Here is a 24,604-nt window from a genome sequence, read left to right as displayed (position 1 = left end):
GGGTAATCTGGCGGGCTACACACTTCGGTGTGTAGTCGATTCTTCGTGCGTGAGATCGATGATCAGCTGGTGGTAATGTTTGTTGTCTTATATTGATTGAGTAGTACTGACCCCGTGTTGTTGTTTTGTAAAATCTGCGGTGATCCATTCGGGGATGGGGAGCAGATTGTGACAGGTGATACATTTATTGAGCTTGGGGGCAGTCATGGGAGAGTCACCACGCTGGATTAGATGACACCATCACGAGCTTTAGTTATTGTTTTGGTAGTTGTTGCCATTTGGATATTGCGTTTATTAGATTTTGGAGACTATGTAACTTTTATAATCACCGTACAGTAATAAATGTGTTTGGACTTTTGCTTTTGATATATACTAACCTCGGGCAACCGAGATGGTAACAACCTTTCATGTCAGTAGTCCTGGTAAGGTACCTTGGTATGAGGGGGTGTTACAAAGTGGTATCAGAGCCGACGATTCCGGCACCTAAAACAAATGAACCCAATGAACGTAGGGAGTCTAAATAAAATGAACCCGGGGAGAGTTGTTTGGAGCTGCCGCAAAGACTTGGGAGACGTCCCGAAGTCGCATTAAGGCCCTTACGATCTCAAGCCGGTCACATGGGGGGAAATTGTTGTATGTTGAGTCATGTGTGTTTGATACCTATAGTTGGAATCTTGTGCATGGTTGGATGAAATGATGAAAGAAGTGGAATGTGATGGTTGTCGAAAGATGTATCGAGGATTTGTTGATGTTGAACTTTGAGCATGGAATATGTTGGCATGTTAAGTGTTGAAACACGGTAAAAATAGGAAAGGTGAATTGTGAATTGTATCTAGTTGATATTGAGCATGAAGAATGTGATCATGTTACCTGTTTAATACAATGTTGAACATGAAGTATGGTAGTTGTACATGTGCATATGAACATGATGATTTTAATGCTTGATTGTTGGTAGAAGCATGTGATTAAGGTCATGCATCTATATATGTGAATGTCGTGTTTAATTTTCATGTGAGTATGATAAGAGTTCACTTGTGTACTAGTTTCTTGGAGTTTTGAGTTGTTGTTGTTGCTTGATGCATGTTCAAATTGTTTTGGTTTAGGAAATTTGATTAGTATGAAAATCGATTACGGAAGGGTTGTCTTAAAACTGTCATAAGTCGAGTTCTAGAAAATATATTGTTGTGATTCCAAGTTGAGGTGATAGCTTGTCCTCTTACGATTCTAACGATAGGTCACACGCCCAAAATGACCAAGAGATATGACTATTTTACGAAAACTGGACGGTGCTGAGAACTGCGCCGATACTCGACCGAGTAGTCCCTACTCGGCCGAGTATCTTTTATACTCGACCGAGTATTCCATATTCGGCCGAGTAATCTCTCTGTGATAATACTGTTTAGCGTCTGGAGTCGTGAACTCGGCCGAGTAGTCTCATACTCGACCGAGTAAGGTCTACTCGGCCGAGTATTCCCAATACTCGACCGAGTAATCCTTCTGCGACAATTGAGTTTGCTTCTGAGTCGAAAACTCGACCGAGTAATATAGTTACTCGACCGAGTACCTTGTACTCGACCTAGTATGTTATGTACTCGACTGAGTACCTCATTGGGCGGCCACTTTGAGTCGGTGGCTATGTTCTTACTTTTGTTTTGAGTCGGTGGCTATGTTGTTACTTTTGTTTTGAGCCGGTGGCTATGTTTTTACATTGTTTTGAGTCGTAGGGTATATACACATGTATGTTTTGAGTTTTAACGCATTCTTTTATATGTGAGACGGTCTTGATACGTAAGTTACCGGAAGTTATGACATGGAGAATGACGGCTTATGAGGGACATGTGTTGGGTAAGGAAGACATGTGTTAATGTGGTTGTGAAGGATAGTGGAAAAAGAAAAGGGAAGAATGATGAGCTAATCGAGGTAAAGAGCATGTTTTGTGAGATATGACGAGTGAAATAGTCGTGTGTTGAGTAGTATAAAAGTAAGTGTATATGGGCAAGGGTGATGTAAGTGTATAGAAGCATGAGAATGAAAGATTGAGATAAGGGATACGAATAGTGGTATATTTGGATGTGTAAGGATTTATGGAGGAAGACCGCTAGGATAGAGTTGCTTAAGGGTATATGTAATGGAAGGTTGTTGTAAGAAGATAGGAAAGAGAGGTATATGGTGAACTTAAAGGAAGTTATGTCGCGATGTGGATTTGTAGATAGTGGCTAAGCTTGGGAAGTTGGAATATCAAGGGGTGAGCCCAGTGTGTAATTCTTTGGACAAACGGTATGAAGTGAATTTTGGTTTCTAGAGATGCGAAAGGGAGATACGACTAATTGAAGAGTAACTGTTAGTGCGTGGACTTGATGGTGACAAGGGTGAGTGTGAAGCAAGATGAGAGATGATAAATGATAAGAAGAATGATAAGATATTGATATGAATTAATGGAATTAGAGTTGTGGGGCTATGGAAAATAAACAAATGACTAAGAGTTGGGTAGAAAGAGAAAGGAGATGATTTATTAATTGGCATTATTGAGTAAAAGGAGGGAAAGAGGGATGGAAGTAAGTTGAGAGAACGTTGACCGGAGTTAAGGAGCATGAAGGTAGGAAATTATGAAATGTACGATATCCCCACTAGAGGGTGTGAGTTAATGGTTATATAGGAGAGCAGGACGACGTGTTAGCCGTGAGTTTCGAGGTATTAAGGGAATAAGAAGCTTGTGGAGTGTTGCCAGATCTGAGATTTTGGTGGAGAGTTAGGTAGCGATATGATAAAGGATGGAATTGGGAATAATGTTGAAGTATGTTTTGTTGATGGATTGGATGTTCGTATTTGGGATGATAACCAAAGAGAGGAAACAAATTGTTATATTAAGAAGTGATAGTAAGAGAGTAGTCACATGAAGGATGTTGGTGTCATAGTAGTGTCACTAGGGGCTGAGAATGATGTTACTTTAGAGAAGTTAGTTGTTCTAATGAGGTTGATTTTGTGGAGGTGGTTAGTATGTTTGGTTGTGAGGAAGTATAAGATGTGGATATACGAGGTGTTCGCTGGAAGTTGGGTGCGATGTTATGGCTACATTTGTTGGAGGGGTGATAATTGTGTGTAAGAGAGGATATGTTATGAAAGGCACCTGAGTTAAGTCCGGATGAGAGGTATTCATTGTCAAGTGGTAACTTACGTGATCAGGATTGACTAGTTGGATGTGATTACGGGTCTATGATATGTGTAAATGTTTGTGTGAGGTTCTGACCTCACAAGAAGTGGTATGGTGTGATAATTATAAAGTTGTTATATGAATGTTTTGTAATTTATGTTGGGTTCGGTATACTAATGGAATGAGGTTCAAAAGGTAATAATTTGATTGATCTGGCATGAATAGTTAAAATTGTATGTCATGTTTATCCCGTGAAATGGTAAGGATGATGTTCATGAGATTCTTGTCAGTTTATTCCGTATAATATGATGTGTTATAATCTAGTAAAACGGTTTTGAATGAGTTTTCTTGTTCGAAATGTCATACTGAGTCAGTGTTTATGGGATTTATATGTGGTTGTGATGTTTATCGATGTGGTTGTTGTACCTCGGGTGGTGATCCGGGCATGGTACTTCGTATTGTGATGCGGGCATTTTTGCGCTGCGGTGCGGCTGTTGGTTGCGGTGTTGCGATGCCGTCACCGGTTGTGGTTGAGTATACGGGGTGGTTGCGATTTGAGTTTCGAAAGTACAGACCAGTTATGCACAGATTGTTGTTTTGTTGCTGTTGTTTCTTGTGAGTTTCGGTTAGACATGTAGACTTTGTTGTTTGTTTGTTGATGTTTCTTACCGCTTCGGTTTGGGAATGAGGGTAGAGGATGATATGAAAGAGAGTTGTATATGTTTTCGTTGTTATCATGGTATAGTGATATTCTGTTGATGGGACACAAACAGATAGGTTGTTATTCAAGAATTTTGATCTTGTTCTAGATGAGGCTTTGGTAGACATGGTAATGATCCGATATATGCAAGTGATTCGTAGAACATGTGTGGTAATGATCCGATATATGCAGATGGTTCATAATCCTTTGTTGAGACAAAGGAGTGTAGGGTGTTGGGTATTTAGTGTCGTGTTAAGTTATGTATGAGTCTTGCGGTAATGAAAGAAAGGAACTTGAGGATTTAGTGTGAGTGTACGTAACAAGTGTGGATCATGAATTATGCTCTTGGCGATAAGAGTTTTATATAGTTATATAGAGAGGTATGTCGTGTTGCGGTAATGTGGAAGAGTTAGAATGTTTGTCATGATCAGGATTGTGTGGTATTGGTTAGATGGAGTGCAGAATGAGTTGAGGTATGAGAACTGTTTAAGTAAGAGAGCCTTGGATATAGTAAGTGTTTAGATTATAGGCGGGTATCTTGCACATGTGGTAGTGATGAGGATAATGAGAGGTATAGCTAAGGTTCTAGTATTAGTGAGTTACGAGGACGTAACATGTGTCTTAAGAGGAGTAGGATGCGGCAAAGAGCGTTTGAGGGTTGTGCATGTCGTAATATTATTGGACGTAGAGTGTTGGTGTAGCATAAGGAATGGATGGGTACATATAGTGGTTGATAGTGTTAAAAGGCCATGGCTGTGCTTGTAGTAGTTCGATGTTTAGGAGTGTGAGAATTTTTCGATAGTGTTGACAGTTGAATGATGATGATTATGAGTCCGATAGTTTTGACAGTTGGAAGAGGATGTTTATGTGTTTGAGTAAACTTCGAGGACGAAGTTCGTTTTAAGGATGGTAGAATGTAACATTCCGTTTTGATGGCTGATCTTTTTTTTGTGGATTGAGTGCTATTGAGTGTTATGGAAGTGATACAAGGTTGGAAACATTATATTGTGGTTATTGGGTAATGTTATGGAGTCAGTATTGGGAGCCTATGCTATAGTGGAGACGATATCGTGAGCCATGTTGTGGAAGGAAGAGTGGTTTGTGGAGTTAGTGTTAGATGTTCCATGTTTTATAGGTTGGGTTGGAACTTCGGGGACGAAGTTCTTTTTAAGGGGGGAAGATTGTAACACTACGGATTTTGTTAAGTTGTATACTCGACCGAGTAGAGCCTACTCGGCCGAGTAGTGTTAATTGTGGAGTCTGTTTTGATTCTGCCGAGTAATACTCGGCCGAGTATGGAGAATACTCGACCGAGTAGATGATACTCGGCCGAGTATAGCTTTACTCGACCGAGTATGCGGTCTGGCGAATGTTATTTTATCGGTTTGATTAGGGAATGTTAGGGTTATTTTATATTCGACGTCAGTTTCTAAAACATCACTTCCAACCCTAATCATTCTACGATCTCTCCCTAATCACTCCCTAATCATCCTCATATCTCGTTGTGTGTGCAAATCGTCGTGATCCTTGCGTGTAGTCTCCTATTCTTCTGTTGGTAAGTTTCATTCCCTTGTCATTTGTATTCTTTTGGGGTTACTGTATATATGGAATTGGGGAAAATGGGATTGTGCAATGTGTAATTGTATTATGTGATTATTGTTGTAGGTGACGATGTGATATTTGTTATGCATTTGTATGGTTGATTGCGATAGCGCGATTGCGAAAAGGTAGGGTTTCCCCCTACTCGATCATCGTTAATTGATTGAGATTACTATTGTATTGTAATTGTTGTTATCTGCTGATCATCGGAGTATGGGTGTTGTGGTGACGGTGGTGAGGTGATTGTGTTGTGACGGTTGTGGTGTTGTGACTACCGTGATCTTTGTGGTTTGTGTGATTGTGGTGGAGTCACTTGAGGGAGTGGCTTCACACCCTAGTTCGCCCTCCGTGGAACCCGCCACGGGAGGGGATGTGCACATTAAGGGACAGGGGATTGTTAGTCTCTCGTTGATGAGCCGGACTAGGTGGGGATGGGTCATCTCACCCATCGGCGGCGAGGATTACCCGTTGCGATGGGTAATCGGCGGGGCTACACACTTCGGTGTGTAGTCGGTTCTTGTGCGTGAGATCGATGATCACCGGTGGTAATGTTTGTTGTCTTATATTGATTGAGTAAATCGACCCCGTGTTGTTGTTTTGTAAAATCTGCGGTGATCCATTCGGGGATGGGGAGCAGATTGTGACAGGTGATACATTTATTGAGCTTGGGGGCAGTCATGGGAGAGTCACCACGCTGGATTAGATGACACCATCACGAGCTTTAGTTATTGTTTTGGTAGTTGTTGCCATTTGGATATTGCGTTTATTAGATTTTGGAGACTATGTAACTTTTATAATCACCGTACAGTAATAAATGTGTTTGGACTTTTGCTTTTGATATATACTAACCTCGGGCAACCGAGATGGTAACAACCTTTCATGCTGGGGTAGTCCTGGTAAGGTACCTTGGTATGAGGGGGTGTTACACTTGTAATGAAAATAATAGAATTAAATTAAATTGATTAGGGTAGAAGATGAAGAAAAAGGGTGAATGGGGAGATTAATTAGGTGAGAATGTTGAAGAAAATGGAGGTATAAAAAGATGAAGATTGTTAATTGAGTTTAGGATGAACATAAGAGTGTATAAAAAGATGAAGATAAGGGCATTTTGGTCATAAAAGATCAACTTAAGTGCCAAAAACCAAATTTGCATCAATTTTCCACCGGAGTTTATGTTTTGGCTGTAACTTTTCATCAAAAATGCTATTTTAGATGTAATTTACAAAAAAAATTATATAAGGCTGTAATTTTCAAAAAATGGTTTTTAAAAGGCTGTAATCAACAATTTTCTCAAATAAATAAATAAAATTGGTAAGTACCGCCCGCCCGGCCCGCCTAAAACAGAACGCAAGCGCGGGTTATATCTCCCGCAGCCCAACCCGCCAAACTCACGGGCCTGGTTAGGGCCTGACCAGAAGAGCACGCCCCACCCGGGCCAGCCCGGCCGGCCCGAGAACACCTCAACTTGCAATATTCTTTCTTCAAGTTCCGAAGAGTATATGAGTGAGGCTTTGTTTTGAATATTCCCTCCCGGAAAAAGTGGGGCAGCATAAGGTGACACGAGGAGGCATGCAACAACGGCGTCAGTGCGTCACTACCTTAAGTAACACACACGTCTGCCTTCCTTAATTCCTCAAAAACCCAATATTCCATTCTGCTTTTTTACATTCCCACCATATTTTCTCCTTCATTTCTGTTTTTGAATTCACACTTTTGTTTCTTTTTATTAGTAATTCTTCATAATTTCCATCAATTTCCTCAAACTCTTTGTTTCTGTTCATCAATGGTGATTCGCCTCGTCGACAACCTCATTGCTATTACCAAGGAGTATGAACTTTCCCTCTTTTTTTTTTTTTTTTTTTTTTTTTTTTTTTTTTAATTCAATGTCTGCGAATTTCTTGTAATTGTCCCTCCGTCTCCATTATTTATTTTAACTTTTATTAAAATACCCCCTCGTAATGGATATAAAAGTAAACAAATCATAGTGTTAAATCTCGGTTTCAGTTGCCGTATCACGCTTGTCGGATTGTCGATACTTAATCTCGCTAAACGTAGACTCCAAAAACTTGTATAATTCGGTAGTGTATTTGTATATATTGCCGTCGATATTTAAGAATTAGGATCCTTTCCAGGTGCAGTATGGTTCGGAATAGTAGGTGATGGAGAGGGAATGAATTTGTCTGAGATAAAACCACGGCCGTTGATTAGGAAATGGAGAGGATTCTGACTCGATATTTAGAGCTATGGCCTTGGATGTGAATTTGCTCAAAGAATATTGTTTTAAGTTATCGATGAAGTGCCTAGTAGAAGTAGAACAATGCTTTATTAGCCGATGAAGTTCAAAGCAACGAAACTTTTTGAAACTTGTAATTAAAATTTTTCATTTCCTTTTTTCTAGTTTACCTTGTTGCCTTAATTGTTTTACACGAGAAAGAATCCTGGTTCCACAATTGGTGAATTAGGGTTAGCTTAGTGATGAATTGATGATCATGTAGACACTTATAAACAAGCTGATTTTGAGGTATTAGATGTCAAAATGTAAGCGGGTAAGAATCATTTACAAGGGTTTATCATAAACGGCTATCAGATGAAATTGAGAGAACCCGGTTCAAAAAATATCAATTTAAGGCCCCATATAATACGAAATTCATTATAATCATATGTTAGATCTTATGGAAAGTGTGCGTCCTGGTTTTGTTCCTTCACGTCAAAATTAAGTTTAAAGTTGTCTTTATAATTTAAACAAATGTTGCGACATTTGCAGGTCAGTGAAGACCATTACTTACGAATCCTTAAACCACATTGCGAGACTGATAAATGGGATCTCAGCTATTCTTCTGGCCATTTTGCCTGGGAAGGCTACTATTTTGGAAGGTCTTCAAGGCTGGGAGTTAAGGCCAACTTTCCGTAGTCCTCGACTTCCACGTTGGATGGGGAAGTAAGTGTTTGTTCTAAACATTGGCATGTGAATTTTCAATAATGGTTGAGATTTGAGAGTTTGCTTCATCTCCTCGTTTCACATTGGAATAGGTTGGATTAAGTACTCTTTATCTTATGTGCGCTTATTCTCCTCCTTCATGTTTTGTTGCTCGTACTTGTCAATGTTTGGATGTTGGTCATAACATCTCTTTACAAAGGCGAGGAGAGAAATGATGGTTGCTGAGTTTTTGACTCAATCCACTTTCCAAAATTATGAGGACTTCGATGTTTGTTTGGTTGAAGTTATGAATTTCAAGGAACTGGTTAGCTAGAGGTTTGGGTAAGTATGAAAGATGGGATTGTAACTTTCGTAACAGTGAACAAAATATGGATTATTCCCACGAATTTCTAATTCCTGGGATAAACAGTTGCTAGATTGTTGGTGGTTTCTAGAGATTTTAATTGATGACCAACTCTAATATATGCAAGTCGGTTAAGGACTTTATATTTTGGATACTTAAAGCATCACACACTAACACTCAAGTGGGGTAATTTTATTTAAAGAAAATTTATTTTCAAGAGATGCACTGACCATTGCTCAGATTAAAACCAATACCATATGACTCCATGTTTTAAACTAAATTATTTATTACTCCGTACTACATATATAATGATTTGTTGATAACTTGATATCACTTGTTATCTGGCAGTGGTGTTTCTTCATTTAACCAGTTGATTCACGAGCTGTCTGTGGACCCTGATACATCAAGTGTAGATTACTCTTCCGGAGGGGAAGATGATGAATACACTTTGCCTGCATCTCCTAATTCTCGATGTTCAAATGAGAATGGGACCAGCACTGCAATGGAACATGATAAGCAGTGGACAATGGTTGGGTATTTGTTTTCATGGATTTTCTTTCCTGTAACTTTTTTTATGGGCTTGCCCTCTCGGGTCTTTCATCTTCTTTTATTAAGATGGACTAGTTTGTCTTCTATTCAGTTCCCTTGGGGTCTTCAGCCTCCAAGAAAATTGCAAAGCTTAAGGGAACACTTTGTTCATCGTGCTATGGATCGTAGGCGAGGAGTTGTAGAGGTTTTTACTTTGCATTTCTCTTAAAGAATTATATTATTTGTCAACTTAATATTCATGTATAACTTGGAAAACAGCGCTTTATGTAGCAGAATCTTCATTTTTTCTTGTATCTCTTAGGATCTTCATCTTGGTACTGAAATTTTCATTGAAGCAATGTTCGATGCGGTGCACAAGGTGGCCCATTTTCTTCTTTCGCCTTCAGAAGCTTTCCACATTGTATCAGGATGGGCTTTTCCTTCTCAAAGCTATCCTGATCATATGACTTGTGAGTATGTTGAGACAGTTCCTACAGCTGTATTGGGAGAGAGTGAGGCTGCACCGACTGAGAGGAAGATTACTTATCATCCGTTGAATACAGATGCTCGAACTTGTCAAGATGTTATAACGGAGCTTGGGTAAGAATTAAGATTGATTTTTAATGATGCTCATATCTAAAGCATTTGACTTAGGCGTTTCTGGTTCTATCATTTGCCAAAAGCCATTTTTGCTGGTTAGATGAATTGTGAGCTAATAGAGTGCTTTGAAATGTGTGCTTAATTTTCTTATGTTCAAACCATCCAGGTATCCTTATGAAGCTATTCATGTGGTTACAGATGATGGTTATATTCTTGTTCTTGAAAGGATCCCAAGGTATTGATTTATGTTTATCGGTTGCTCAATTTCTATCCTGTTTTAATTTTTCCCCCCATTATCCCCTTTGTTGGATGAAGGGATTGGCTGGCAAGGTTGTTGTAATGAATGTCACCGTTCTGATTTCTGAAAACCATGTTTCTTCAGACGTGATTCAAGGAAGGCAGTTTATTTGCAGCATGGAGTAATGGATACATCCATGGGGTGAGGCGTCTTTTCTTATCTAGTACGGAGTATTAGAGAAGACGCATATGATAAGGATTATTCATTTTGATTGGTCTTGAATGCTATTAATAGATACTTGCAATATCTTGATTGAATTAGAGTTGGTGTTTTGTGCCTGACTGTCTTTTTTATGTGATTTTCTTTCCCCTCCTTTTGAGTTTTGGAGGGGTTCATTCGACTTTTGACATATGGGAATTTTATAACTCTCTGGAAGGCTATCATTGTGCGGTGTACTGATGAAAGTCTGAAAGATTGTGTTTCTGTGTTTGCCTATACAAAGAAGTTTACTCTACTGAGCAGCATTAAGCTGGCTTAAATCGTATCCTGTGAAATGCAAGGAATAATAGTTGGTCTGGCTTATTTCACTTTGGCTTCATGCTTGATGTTTTTAAGGTCCAATACATAAACGAAAGAGCATTTTGCGGGTTTGAAAATATGGACTAGTTTTTTTAACAGATGACTGATCAAGATTTTTACAAGCATGAATTAAATTTGGTACTTGGTTGTGCTGTCTGTGAACTGCGTACAGATATTACATGTTTGATCATAAGAACTTCTTTCCATCATATATTCATATATATGGAAACAGAATCTAATGCATAGCCTGTGTGCCTTGTTTGAGACTGGAGGATGGTAATCAGTAACCACGGTCAATATACGTTGAAGAAATAACAGAGTTGATGTATAACCTTACTCGTGTATCAATTTAAAGTTTAGTTACCAGCATATGCGAATATATTTACTGAATAGATAATTTCATTCCGTCTCTTGACTTCTGGAGAAGAAAAAAGAGCTCGTTTATCCAGTGAAACTATGAGTACTCCCTTTAAATAAGTAGCTAATCTGAAAGCTTGCTATGGCAATGAGGAAATAGTTAATTTTTCCTTTTAGGGTGTGTTTGGATAGTAAAAGTGGAGGGAAAGGGAGGGGAGGGGGAAGGAGGGAAGAGAAAGGGAGGTAAGGGAAGGGGAGGGCACATGGGATGTGGGTGTTTGGATACCATTTCATTCCAAATCTTGCCTATTGTGGAGATTTTGATTTGCCTTGGAGGAGGGAAAATGAATTCCTGCAAATCTCTCCCCCTCCATTTCCCTTCACCCTCATTTGCTATCCAAACAAGAGATTTGCAATCCCCTACTCTCTCTCCCTTTCTTTTCCCTCCAATTCCCTCAATCCAAACACACCCTTAGAGTGAGTTAAAATCGTAAATGCCAGCTTGTAGCAGTTAGATATGTCAATTTCATACATAAGAAAAGCCTTTGTTTGTGTCAGTTAGATATGTACCAGCTTATTGCAGTTAGATATGTGCAATTCATATATAATTATTCAAGACTATCGACTTAAAACTTGGCTTAAAATCTTCCTTATTTCCCTTGCTTGTATTATGTCTATGCCCGTACTCATTTACGGTGTGGGGACTTTAAAATTTAAATTAACGTTTGCATGTTTCAATTTAAGTGACACTGGTACCTGTGTAAACTTGTTTTCCCTTGAATTGCATTTTCCCCTGAATCTTATTTCCCGCTTTTAACATGTTGCTTCTGTTCAGCTGGGTGTCTAATGGAGTGGTGGGCTCTCCTGCTTTCGCAGCATTTGATCAAGGTTTGTCGTATTTATTTTACTGTTTACATGATGTTGAACACATCCTTCTTTATATTTAAGATAACTTAGTTGTGCCGCAGGATATGATGTTTTCCTTGGAAATCTACGTGGTTTGGTTTCAAGGGAACATATTGACAGGACTATTTCTTCTAGACAGTAAGTAGTGCTGTTCTGCTATCTATTAAACCTCATTGTTATTACTCATTATTTACTGTCTCTTTTGTTTGATTGATTGCTAATCGTGTAAGTCTGACTTGCTGTTTTTGACTTTTAGCTTATTCAAACTAGATGTTGCATTTTCTGATACTTCTCTCAGATCTTTAGGATAAAATTTTATGTCCTAACTCAATTGGAGAAGACTAATATGTCAAATATGTGACAAAGGTATTGGTGCTATTCTATCAACGAGCACAGCACAAAGGATATACCTGCTATGATAGAGAAAATTCATGAGGTGAAATCATTAGAGCTGAAGTTGCGTGACCCAGAATTTAATCAAGAAAACAGTGAAGAGCAGCCATATAATCTTTGTGCAATTTCTCACAGCTTAGGGGGTGCTGCTATGCTTATGTACGCTGTTACACGTCGACTGAAACAAGAGCCCCATAGACTTTCAAGATTGATATTATTATCACCTGCTGGTTTCCATGATGATTCAAACCTTGTCTTTACCCTAATCGAGTATTTGTTCCTTGCAATTGCTCCCATCATGGTCAAGTTTGTGCCTGCCTTTTATATACCGACAAGATTCTTCCGTATGCTCTTGAACAAGTTGGCCCGAGACTTCCATAATTACCCTGCCGTAGGTGGCCTAGTTCAAACTTTAATGAGTTACGTTGTTGGAGGAGATAGCTCCAATTGGGTCGGGGTCCTAGGTTTACCACACTACAACATGAACGACATGCCCGGGGTGTCCTTTTATGTTGCTCTTCATTTAGCCCAAATGAAGAGATCAGGCAAGTTTAGGATGTTCGACTATGGAAGCCGTGATGCTAACATGCATGTATATGAATCTCCAGAGCCTCTGGATTTGGGAGAGTACTATGATCTCATTGACATTCCGGTTGATTTAGTGGCAGGCAAGAAGGATAAGGTCATTCGTCCATCAATGGTGAGAAAGCATTACTTTTTGATGAATGAAGCTGAAGTTGATGTCTCGTATACCGAGTATGAGTATGCCCACTTGGATTTCACCTTCTCTCATCACGAAGAACTTTTGGCTTATGTTATGTCTAGATTGCACCTTGTGAAATCCATCCCTAAGAAAGATTTACCCGAGCATTCTGATTGACGGGTAATGCTTCTCAGTCTCTTCTCTCTCTGTGTGTTGGGTGCTGGCATATCATTGTACATAATCGCTGCCGTTTCTCACTTCATGATATTTTTAGGGGCCATTAAACAGGCCTCGTCTTCTCATCTTTTTTGTCATATGGGAAGATGAACCTTAGGACTCTGCTGAATGAACTCAGATAATTAAACTATTTTCAGCACTCTGCAGTCTACATAGCTTATACGGTAATTGTACTCCACTTATAACTGTCCTTCCGCTGCCAAACTACTGTTCCGATCTTAAGACTTGTAGAGTTGGTAGTTGGTACTGATATAGCGTTTAAGTGTTTGTGGTGATGTACTTGTAATGTTGTACTGCTAATTTTCCTGCTTGATGGCAACTTACGGAGTATAGATGACATTTTAGTACTCAGAACACTTTACATGTAACTTGGACACTTTCTGAGTGTGAAACTGTGATGTACTAATGTTTTGCTCCGTACTAGACAATTCGCCATCTTATTTTGCTTCTGTTATTTTCTTAATGTCCCAAATGACAATGGAAGAAAGGTTCAAGTCTAGAGTTAGCATGTTCTTAACAAGTTCATCCTTCAAAATCGTATGCCAATAGCATTATCTCTCCCAACATCTCGGAAAAAAATGACTGATCAGCTCGCAGGAACTCTATTTTTTGACCGAGACAGATTTATTTGAGGTTTAGTTTCGGATTTTCCTAATATTTTTACTGCTTTGGTAGACTAGTAAATGTAGATACATCTTGTCTTGTGGCTGCCTGGTACTGTTATGTTGTCAGGGCAATGAAATAGACATGTTTTGGTGGTTTAAGTGTCCTTTTGCTCAGCACCTGGTCAATTTCCCGCCCTTGCATGCGGGCGCAATATTTACTTATTTAGCAGACTAAAGAGGGAGGAGATGGCCTCCATCCCATGTTCACATGGGAGAGAGAAAAACACATGGGAAGAAAGATGAATTCGCGTGGAACTATTGCAGCTGTTCATGGACGGGATAACCTGTTGTGCTTGGGCTGTACAATCAGACGAGGTAATTTTTGAGATTTTAATAGGCTTGATGTGGTCAGCTCCCCCAAGTCTGCTTGTCATTTGTTGAATTTTTAATAGGCTTGATGTGTTCAGTGTTCAGTGTTCAGCTCCCCCAAATCTGCTTGTCATTTGTTCATAAAATTAATGTTAGGCCCTCCGACTCAGGCCCATATATTATTGCTTCTATTGTTTTATGGTTCGGTGTAAAAGGAGATGCAAGGTCAACTTTAATGTTGACGAGTCGAATCCAAGTCATGAGTATCGCACCTCAATTCTCACAAATCTAACAATTATGTTTCATCTGTTCGTATACAAGTATACAACAGTCCGGTAACTATATGTCATTTTCTTTGATGTAAACTTGTAATGATGTTTGAAGATGTGATTCCATGTTGCCGGTTGGTCCCCGCCTTGCAATTCATTTGGTGGTAGCAGCTGCTGCTGAAGCTATCACTATTAAGTGGGGTTTTCTGCTCATAAAATCTTGTCTTTCTACTCTCATGCTTCTACACTGAATTAATTTGTATTGTACTATTAAAAATTGATTCTTAAATAAAGTTTACTCCGATAATTGCTTGACAAAAGGAACGTCGGCCCAATTTGAGTGTAATCGTTGTCTGGGTGATGGGAGTAAAATAACAAAGTGAAGTAGGAAATAGCATTGGTGGTGAATATAAGGAGATGAACATAGATTAATTAGTTACCTTTTCTAAGGTAATCCCACCGAGAATTACCTCAAAATCATAGCAATCCAAACATGCACCAGAGAAGTCAATTGAACCCTACCGCGCAGTAGGACTAAAATAGTCTTGGCTCAAAAGAATCTTACAGTACTAACAACATTAACAAGAACGCATTCTGTTGGAAATATAGTATCACTATAGGGGCGAAGATATAATTAGAGAATATTTGTTGTTGTGTCGTGGTATGGAGGCCACTGAATGAGAAACGAAATCGCCCCGACTACGGTACAAATCGATATAGGCGTCGTCCCCCAAGGTCACACAACACTCCTAAAAGTTGTGTACTCAACCATTAGGAGTTGGAACTCATATGGTATGCTCAAAATTATCATAGAGAAGTAGTAGAGATATATGGAAGATGTGTCTCTCAAATGACTACACTTCTCATATTTATAGTGATTAATTATCATAATAATCACAAAGATAATGGCATAACTCCACCATAAACATGGCAATAAACATGGAGTTAATGGCTATAATTATGCAAGTAGTGGTGAGATGCTTTTACGAGGTAATGGAAGGCATCTCTCTAATACAATGTATTTGAGACGACATTCACAAATTTAGCCTTTAGCATTACTTCCAACAATCCCCCACTAATGCAAATGATAGACAAAATTCCGAGCATATTAATAAGGATTGATACTTAAGCATTAATATCTTTCGATTTGAATTAACACATAGTGAAATGGAACAATTCTTTCATCACCTAGAGAGTGAACGAATCTTGAACTCCTAGACTCCGGGGTAAATTCCAAACACATATCTCACCTTAAGTTCCAGACGAGTTCCGCGATACAATTCAACAATTTTATGGCCAAATGAACCTTGGGATTCTCACGAGTGCTCTAGAGAGATAGCCTAGTCTCTCATAGAAGAAGGTCAATCCTTCACACTCACGTAGGTGATTCCAACAAGTCTATCTCCATATAAACCACTCACGCATGAGCTATAGAATCATTAAGAGCTCTAAGGCTCAACCTCTCAACATAGCGGTGAATCATCAAGTCCTTCTCAATAAGACCACCCAAATAAAGGGATATAGATTCATTAAAAGCTCTAAGACTCAACCTTTCAACGTAGCGGTGAATCCATCAAGTCCTTCTCAATAGGACCACCCAAATAAAGGGATATAGATTCATTAAGAGAAATATCTCAACCTCCATCATTACGGTGATCTCATCAAGTCCGTCTCACAAGGACCACCCAATTTTGGGCTATAAGACCATTAAGAGCTATATGCTCAACCTTCCAAAATAGTGTACATGTCATAGGAATGAGATGTGTACACAAGTATGAGTTATCTATGGCTTCGTTAGACCACCCTTGCATAACAAGTTCCGGTATCCACCACAAATTCCTCAACTAATAGGCTTTTGCCCATTCCCCTCGACAATTCTAGGACATTTTTCTTTCTTAGTCCATTAGCTTAAATATGCTTCACTCAAATTTCACAAAGATAATAATTTGTGAGCATATTATTCTCAATCAACTTTCTCAAATCTCAAATCTGCATAAAATGTGTAAATCTGCAAGTCATTATACACATTATTTTTGCATTATTAAGTTGATGCTAGCATTATGCTAAAGATAAACATTAGGCAAAACTACATGCCCCCACAATTAAGTAGTAGTTAATAATAGCTTCACAATCACCTTGCATCTTACCCTGCAAGATTATGAGCAATATAATATGCTTACACAATAGACAAGGTTATAATAGTCTTCTCAATAGACTTAAAACAAGATCACCATTAAAGGTGGAAATGTATAGTACTCACCATAAATCTCACATTGTCGATCGTCATTACCTTTTTGTCGATCCAATATCTTTCTAGATATTCAACATAGTGCAATTCTTAATATTGCGCCTTAGGCACTTCACTAAATGTGAATGATAACTTTGGTAATGAATACACAAACAAAATGTACTTAGCTGCATAAGCTACATTGAAACAACTATAATTATACATATTAGACTTCTCACAATAGTCAAAACATGTTTTCTAATAACTCATTAGCATCATTGTTCTAATTAAATATAGAGCTCCACTCTCATGTCGTTTAAAAGAACAAATAATCTTCTTTATTATTTTCTCTTTCTAATAAATTGACATAGAATAAAGCATACACGTAGTATTTGTGATTTTGCACCCAAAATCATATTATTTACTAAAAGCTCTATATACATCATCATTCTTATATTAGAAAACAACGAATCTCGATGATTGTTTCACTTATATTTACTCTTTGCAAATCCACAATATTTTACAAAAAGAATTTTACACCTTACTCATATAATAACAATCACCAGAATCTCATATAATGTGGTATAAGCTAAGTGACGTAACCAACAAAATACACTACAATATTTTAGTCAGTTAATCATGTATAAAACATACACTCGTCATTTTCTATGTACCCCCACAATCAAAATATTTCTTAGATACATACTCCACACAGCTGAAATATCAAATCTAAACATGATGAATAATTTTATCAAATAATAAATTGAACGTCTTCCCCCACATGTTGTCACGCCACAAATTAGTGACAAACATAATCGTTCAAACAAAATATACACATTATTCATTCATTCATCATCTCAACTTTTAGATATCATATAATTGTACACGACAATTTATAATCTCCATAATCTACTTTTATGAAGGTTTAACAAATAATCATTTCCAATTTTTGTCACACATGTCCAAGATATTATATCAATTTAAAACAAAATATTTAATCCCCACATTTGGTTCATAACTCAAATATCAATTTTAGTTTGTCTCATAATCAAAACTAAATAACCAATCCAAATGTGTGAAATATTTTGCTTGATAAACATATTGTACACATAACAATATATTGGACACTTAATCATTCTAGCTACTTGTCAATCAAAAATCTTGGAACAATTTCATTCACATATTCTTGAAATCAATTATCAAAGAGTAATTTTGCCAAGATTATAGACATATCATACCAAATAAAGTAGTAGCTTAAACATACGAACGATTAAGGCATATATAATTTGACCAAACCTTCATATTTATCATCATAAATATTTTAAAGGAAAGTCTCGAGAACATACCTTAACCACAAGAATGGAATTGAGCAATAAAATTATAGATAATACCATTCTTTTATAAGTCTTCATAAAAACTTTCAGCATACTACCATGACATTGTTGTCCATTTTAAGGATGGAATATGACCGAATCTGCTCACGGCTTCAACTACAAAGTTGTAGCCCTTCTTATTAGCTTTCCAACGCCATCTTACACGCCTCAAACAAAGCTCTAGAGACCGAGTTATGGCCAAAATACCAAACTGCTGTCTCACCCTTCGCGGCCTGATTCTTATACCCGAAGAACAATATTTTTGGCCAATAGAAATAATTCCAATGACAAAAATAATGAACACAACAACAATAATAGCGATAAGATTTCGTTTCTCAATTGTTGGAAATATAGTATCACTATAGGGGCGAAGATATAATTAGAGAATATTTGTTGTTGTGTCGTGGTATGGAGGCCACTGAATGAGAAACGAAATCGCCCCGACTACGGTACAAATCGATATAGGCGTCGTCCCCCAAGGTCACACAACACTCCTAAAAGTTGTGTACTCAACCATTAGGAGTTGGAACTCATATGGTATGCTCAAAATTATCATAGAGAAGTAGTAGAGATATATGGAAGATGTGTCTCTCAAATGACTACACTTCTCATATTTATAGTGATTAATTATCATAATAATCACAAAGATAATGGCATAACTCCACCATAAACATGGCAATAAACATGGAGTTAATGGCTATAATTATGCAAGTAGTGGTGAGATGCTTTTACGAGGTAATGGAAGGCATCTCTCTAATACAATGTATTTAGACGACATTGCTAGCCTTAGCATTACTTCCAACACATTCGTCAACCGAAAACAGGGGAACCTGTATGATACAGGATACTGTGATAATCTTACAGTACTAACACGATGGGGGGGAACTCGGGGGTATGATACTGTGATAATCTTTCCTAGTCCTCTTAACTCTATTTATTTCCGGTCTAATTACATTGCGGACTCGAGTAATCGGTGATATGACACGATTTGAAGTACCCAGGGCATATTCCTACAAGATGCGGGGCAGAAGCCTGTTTTAAAATGTAAATAGCACCTCAATAATATAATAGAGCAATTCATTTTTGCACAGGTCAGAAGACAACAGTCATCTGCATTTTTGGCCTTTTCTGTATAATGACATGATGTGTAATGACTTGCAGAAATGTTGTTCAATTGGCAAACAACAGACCATCAATATGTGCCCTGCTCTTTTTCTGATTTCCTGAGTAAGGTGCACCTATCGGATAATATGAAGACTGACGAGGAGGTTTACTAAGCTCTATGCCATTGAGGTTAACTTTTTACTTTTCACATTCGTTTTGAGTTCGGATCTGAGACTCGAGACCATGGGTAAATTTTAGGCAACCAAGCAATGGCATAGGTACGTATAGCATTGTGGGGTCTGAACACCCAAAAGTTTTGGAATTTGGTGGTATAAACAAATTTCACCTACTTTGTTACAAAACGCCCCCGCTTCATGAGAGAACACGAATCCTACGTCTTCTTGAGGTTGAATGAGAATGGATCCTTTAAAAGCATCATGTCCGACACAAACGGAAGAGAAATTTTCTTCACTTCCTTTACTTGTTGTCAAATGAACCACAAAGACATTACAACCTACGAGAGTCGAACCTCGAACCTATTGTTCACAATAACTTCGTCTTAACTATTAGGCTAGGGCATATTGGGATTGTTTTTACACTTTTGCGGAAGAAACTTGGGATTGTTTTCTCTTACAAATGTGGAGAACAAGTAAAGGGAAAGCAAGAGAGCCGCAAACAATGAATTTTGGGGAGGAAATTGTCAGAGCGAAGGTTGCAGGTGGTGTGAGCCCCACCAACCCCACCAGTCTAGAATAACCTTATACGGAGTATTAAAGTTCCGTTTTCTGTATCCACATTAATTTCTCCATAATTTTGTTGCTTCTTTCGGTCATATACGGAATTATTCATATCTGTCACTATCTTCATTATTAAGTGCTCCCCGTAATATTTTTTCACTTAGCAGGTTAGCATTATATGTAACAATCCTGGACCAAATATGGTAGATGATCACTTTGTACTCTGCTCGGGTCTGGATTTGGGTCTAGCCGTCTAAGCTGAAAAATCGTGGTTCTGAATTCACCAACATATGATGCACTTCATACCGGTGTCATCTCATCTTCCTTAAGCTCTTGAGCATATTGGATGTTTGATCGCACTTCACAAACCGAGCTATGAGCCCAACTTGTCGCAATGCAAAACACCGTCGGTCTTTGAACTACACTTATAAATTATAATTGCAGTGCCTTTGTAAAAACTACTACTCCTCTTTACTAGGGGCGATTCCAGGATTCGGTCGACGGGGGTGCGGAAAATTAATGAAATTACGAAAGTTGCGAATTTATGTTTTATAATGAGAAATCCGGTTCTAAGATAATAAGTTGTTATGTGATTGGGCATAATATACATAACACAAATATAACACAAATGGTGTAAAACACATTGAATAGAAAATGTTCACAAGAACGATTGAACCCGTGACCTTAAACAAAGAAAAACTATACAAAACCACTAGACCAACATAATTAATATGTTCCCTAATTACACAAATTAGACTTATTTTTTTTTAACAAAGGGGGGTGCAGGTGCATCCCTGCTAGGGCTGAGCAAAAAATCCGATTATCCAAATTGATCCGATATCCGATCCGAATCCGATCTGAATTTTTGGATATCCGATCCGAAAGTTAAGTTTGGTTTGAATATCTGATCCGAAATCTTTGGTTTTGGTTTGGATATGGATATTAGAATTAAAACATTTGGATATTCGATCTGATCCAAAATTATAGTTTTCTAGTATAATTTTGAGAAAATAAAATTTTATTTGATACAACAACTTAATTAATGTTTAAAATATTAGAGAAATATCTATGTGGTACTTCAATTTTATAGCGAGAACATTGGAATAAGAATACGAAAGAAAATCATCATGTAAAACTATGAATATAATCGTGTTTCAAACTTAATTTTAAAGTAAATTCAAAAGTATGGATATCCGATGGATATCCGCATCCGATCCGATTATTTTGGATACCCGAACATTGGATATCCGAGACATTTGGTTTGGATATTGGATATCTAACTTCAGGATTTCTAATTTGGATATCCGATCCGAACTAACACTTTGGATCAAATACCCGATCCGTACTCTGCCCTAATCCCTGCACCCCCTCTATAGCCGCATCTGTTCTTTACGTTTGATTAAAATACTTATATCATAAGGTTTCAAAAATACTTATATAATAAAATAATAATACAAACGTAAATGAATGTGTGTGTGATTCAGAAGCCTTTGGTAAAACAGTAACTTCTGGGGTTTATTGTGGAAAATATTGGATGAAAAAATGGTCGGCTGCGGAGGATTCTGATAAAGTGACCAAGTGCAGGGTTAAGGGGTTAGGGGCTTAGGGCCCACTCTACCGGTAGTCCTAGACTCCTAGGGTCATGGGTTCATGATTTCATGTAGAGATGACAAATAATTCGGGGTTTATTGATGATGTATGTATAATTGCATATGCATCTCTTCCTCTTGCACATACCACAAATTATAGTTTAGACAATATTTATCTTAAACTTAAAACGAGTTAAATATGGTAAATGAGATAAAAGGAGGATGTTTAGAGATTGTCAATTAGTTTGTCCTATATATGTAAGTAGGAATATATTTAACTCGTTTTCATCTTAAGATGTGTATAGTCATCCTAAGAAAATCTTACTGAGCAAGTGACTATAAAAACTATATACTCCATAGTTAATGGGTTAACGTAGTTAAACTTAAATACTAAATACTATCCGATCCGTAATTGAATAGTTTTTATGGACATTTTTAAGTGATTCATTAAACTCTTCTTAAGTTAACTAATTTACATATGCAGATGTTAGTTTAACCGATAAAATAATGAGGGTGATATTTATAACATAAATTTGAATCTCATCAACATCAAATAAACTTGTTATTCTTGCTCCCTTTAGAAAAAAATAAAAAAAAATTAAGTGAATAGTTTAAATGGACATGTTAATCGATTCATTATAAATTAATTAAACAGCTAAGCTAAACTTATTAACTAAGTTGACCACTTTAATTTAATCAAAATAATTTGTGTCAACCCGTTTATTAAGTAGGTTAAGATACATTATCACAAACCCGTTAATTTCTTGTCGAGATTATGTCGTGTTATCTTGTAATGTTACTTTCTTGACAGTTTAAGATTTGTGATTGTATGTAATAGAAATGGACTTGAGCACCATTAACCTTGGACTTGAAAGTTGTTGAAGCAGCATTAACATGGGTTAAATGGTTGATGGGATGATTCCAAACATGAAAAGTCGTTGCAATTGTAGTTTGGAAGAATTGAACTTGAATAGTAATGCATGCATGTGCGATATGATGGAAGTATAGGACATATCTCAAAGATGGTGGGATAATACATACGCGTTCTGTTACTGCAAATACTGATTATTATTGATGTGGTCCTATTTTACAATTCATTGCATTTTTGATTGCTGATTGGCCACTTTTATAGATTGAACTACTGTTGAGCAACTGCTATTTTAAAATTTTAAATCAAACATGGACTACAATTTTCTTAGCAACTAGCAAAATGGAAAACTAGGATGGAATGGGAGGCTACCTTGTATACTCGTTAAGTCGTTATTGAAGAGGTCTTAATTTAGTAGTTCAACTCCGACATGTAAACGATACCTTAATCACAAGGCGGTTAATACCTCTTCAATAGTTACTAGGCTAAGATCTGGCCTCTTTAGTCTTTAGTAGTGTTCTTCATTAATTAACCTCTACATAGTAAACGTTTCACATCGCTTAATTAGTTATACTCCGTATTTCTTTCTTACTAATATGGCAAGCCACTACTAAGTTGAGCTCGATCATCATCAGGGTTTCAGTTAGGTTTGTTTTAGATTCATTAATATTCTTTCGGATTGCTCTCCGATTATCTTATCAATTCGGGTAGGATCGGATGGTTTTCGAATGAGGGCAGCCGACGACCTGACGCAGAAAAAACATAAAAGGTCCATAACCAATTTAACAAGCATATGTATGTGCAAATGCCGAAGCCCGGCTCTCATTTGTGACGGGCATATCCGCCGCAAGTTTGCAACCGATCAAATACTATTTATGTGAGTATATAAGACAAAAGCAGAGTGTCTAGGGACTTAGAGATTAGTAATTCGTTTTGTCTTATTTATCTACCTTGATATTATTTAATTCATCATAAACTTGTGAGTTGTGACGGATATACCCGTATATGGGAGACGAGACTTGGTGGAAGCATGATATAAGAGTGAAATCAGGAGTATCAAAGTTGTAGGGTAGTTTAGGACGGTCTGTAAGAAGAAAGCGGAGCTGACAAACAATAATGTAGGGATTGTGAAGGGTCACTTTCAAAGGCCATCCCTTATTTTCTCTCCTTCTACTTGCAACAACATAACTTTGCTGACATTTGTATTGCCACGTGTCCGCCGCTTTTTCTACCCAATCAAAACTACCTCCCACGCCGAGTACTTTTTTATTCTTTTCCTCAAAATAAATTACTCTCCCTGCCACCCTTCCTCAACAACTCATGTCTATCATTTACGGGAGAGCTCGTAACTGTATTTGATAAACTTCGATATTAGAAACTCTCTAATCCCTACGTCTAGTTATCTTTTTTTTCCTTTTGTTAAAAAAAAAAAAACAAGTAATTGAGATTGAATGCGTAATTTATACGAACGTGTGTAAAATCATGAATATTAGATCGAGTGCTAATTTCTTTCGGATATTGTATATAAACAGAATTAAATTACTCTATGGTCAAAAACATCGAGTAATCCCCTATTCATGATTCGTGAGTATTCTGTCGATGAGGTAATTGACTAACCAGAAAGTTTATTCATTCCTCTACCCCATCAACAGAGCAACCACCACATCAAACCTACTTAATTAACCGTACTATAATTAAACCCAGAAACAACACCTCTCTATGATCAGATTGCAGCAATCCTCATTCAAAATTTATAGTGATATTGGTACTTCATATCTATTAACAGGTCTCTTTTATGTTCGAAGTAGTGCATGTCACCTACTGTTCCTTACAAGCTCAGAGGCCGGCTAATATATAACCAGGTTAAGCTTTTAATTAGTACTCCGTAAAACTTTAGTTTAACATCTTAATCATGTACTACCTCCATCTCGGTCATTTGTTTACCTTTAGTTTTTGGCACAAATACTAAGAAAAGTATAGACAATTATTAAATGACAAATGGACCACATTGAGTGTTTAGAATAAAATTGCTCATCAAATATATTCCCAAAAAAGAAAAGCAAACAATTGATGGAAAAAGTAAACAAATGATGGGGAAGAAGGGAGTATCATTTTTTTTGGGTATCAATGATCTTTTATGGGAGTCAACCTTCAAATCATTATTACTCAATGCCACCTCTGTCCTAGTCAT

General features: G+C 37.5%; 1 protein-coding gene across 2 annotated transcripts; it reads left to right on the top strand.

The window, feature by feature from the left end:
• The first annotated feature begins 7,073 nt into the window (after positions 1-7,073).
• Positions 7,074-13,769, top strand: LOC141653304 (uncharacterized). 2 transcript variants are annotated; one of them, XM_074461027.1, is made up of 10 exons: positions 7,084-7,277; positions 8,215-8,388; positions 9,080-9,260; positions 9,372-9,464; positions 9,582-9,859; positions 10,026-10,094; positions 10,242-10,298; positions 11,869-11,921; positions 12,002-12,077; positions 12,306-13,769. In XM_074461027.1, exons 1-10 carry the CDS (start codon positions 7,234-7,236, stop codon positions 13,210-13,212), a joined length of 1,932 nt encoding a protein of 643 aa, XP_074317128.1. In that variant the 5' UTR covers positions 7,084-7,233; the 3' UTR covers positions 13,213-13,769. The 2 variants fall into 2 exon arrangements, with proteins under 2 accessions (XP_074317129.1, XP_074317128.1); XM_074461028.1 differs by having other exon boundaries at positions 7,074-7,277; positions 9,080-9,464; positions 12,306-13,294.
• Positions 13,770-24,604: the final 10,835 nt, after the last annotated feature.

Source organism: Silene latifolia, chromosome 4 (assembly GCF_048544455.1).
Source record: "Silene latifolia isolate original U9 population chromosome 4, ASM4854445v1, whole genome shotgun sequence".
Lineage (NCBI taxonomy): Eukaryota > Viridiplantae > Streptophyta > Magnoliopsida > Caryophyllales > Caryophyllaceae > Silene > Silene latifolia.
The sequence above is the reverse complement of the archived record's forward strand: the minus strand, read 5'-3'. Positions and strand labels throughout refer to the sequence as shown.

What these genes read in the sequence shown, in the direction of transcription:
- LOC141653304 (XM_074461028.1), top strand. Translation starts at nt 7,234, where the DNA reads ATGGTGATTCGCCTCGTCGACAACCTCATTGCTATTACCAAGGA. An exon ending in GTTCTTGAAAGGATCCCAAG is followed by an intron (nt 10,095 to 10,241) that starts GTATTGATTTAT and finishes ATGTTTCTTCAG; the next exon opens with ACGTGATTCAAGGAAGGCAG. An exon ending in GTAATGGATACATCCATGGG is followed by an intron (nt 10,299 to 11,868) that starts GTGAGGCGTCTT and finishes GCTTCTGTTCAG; the next exon opens with CTGGGTGTCTAATGGAGTGG.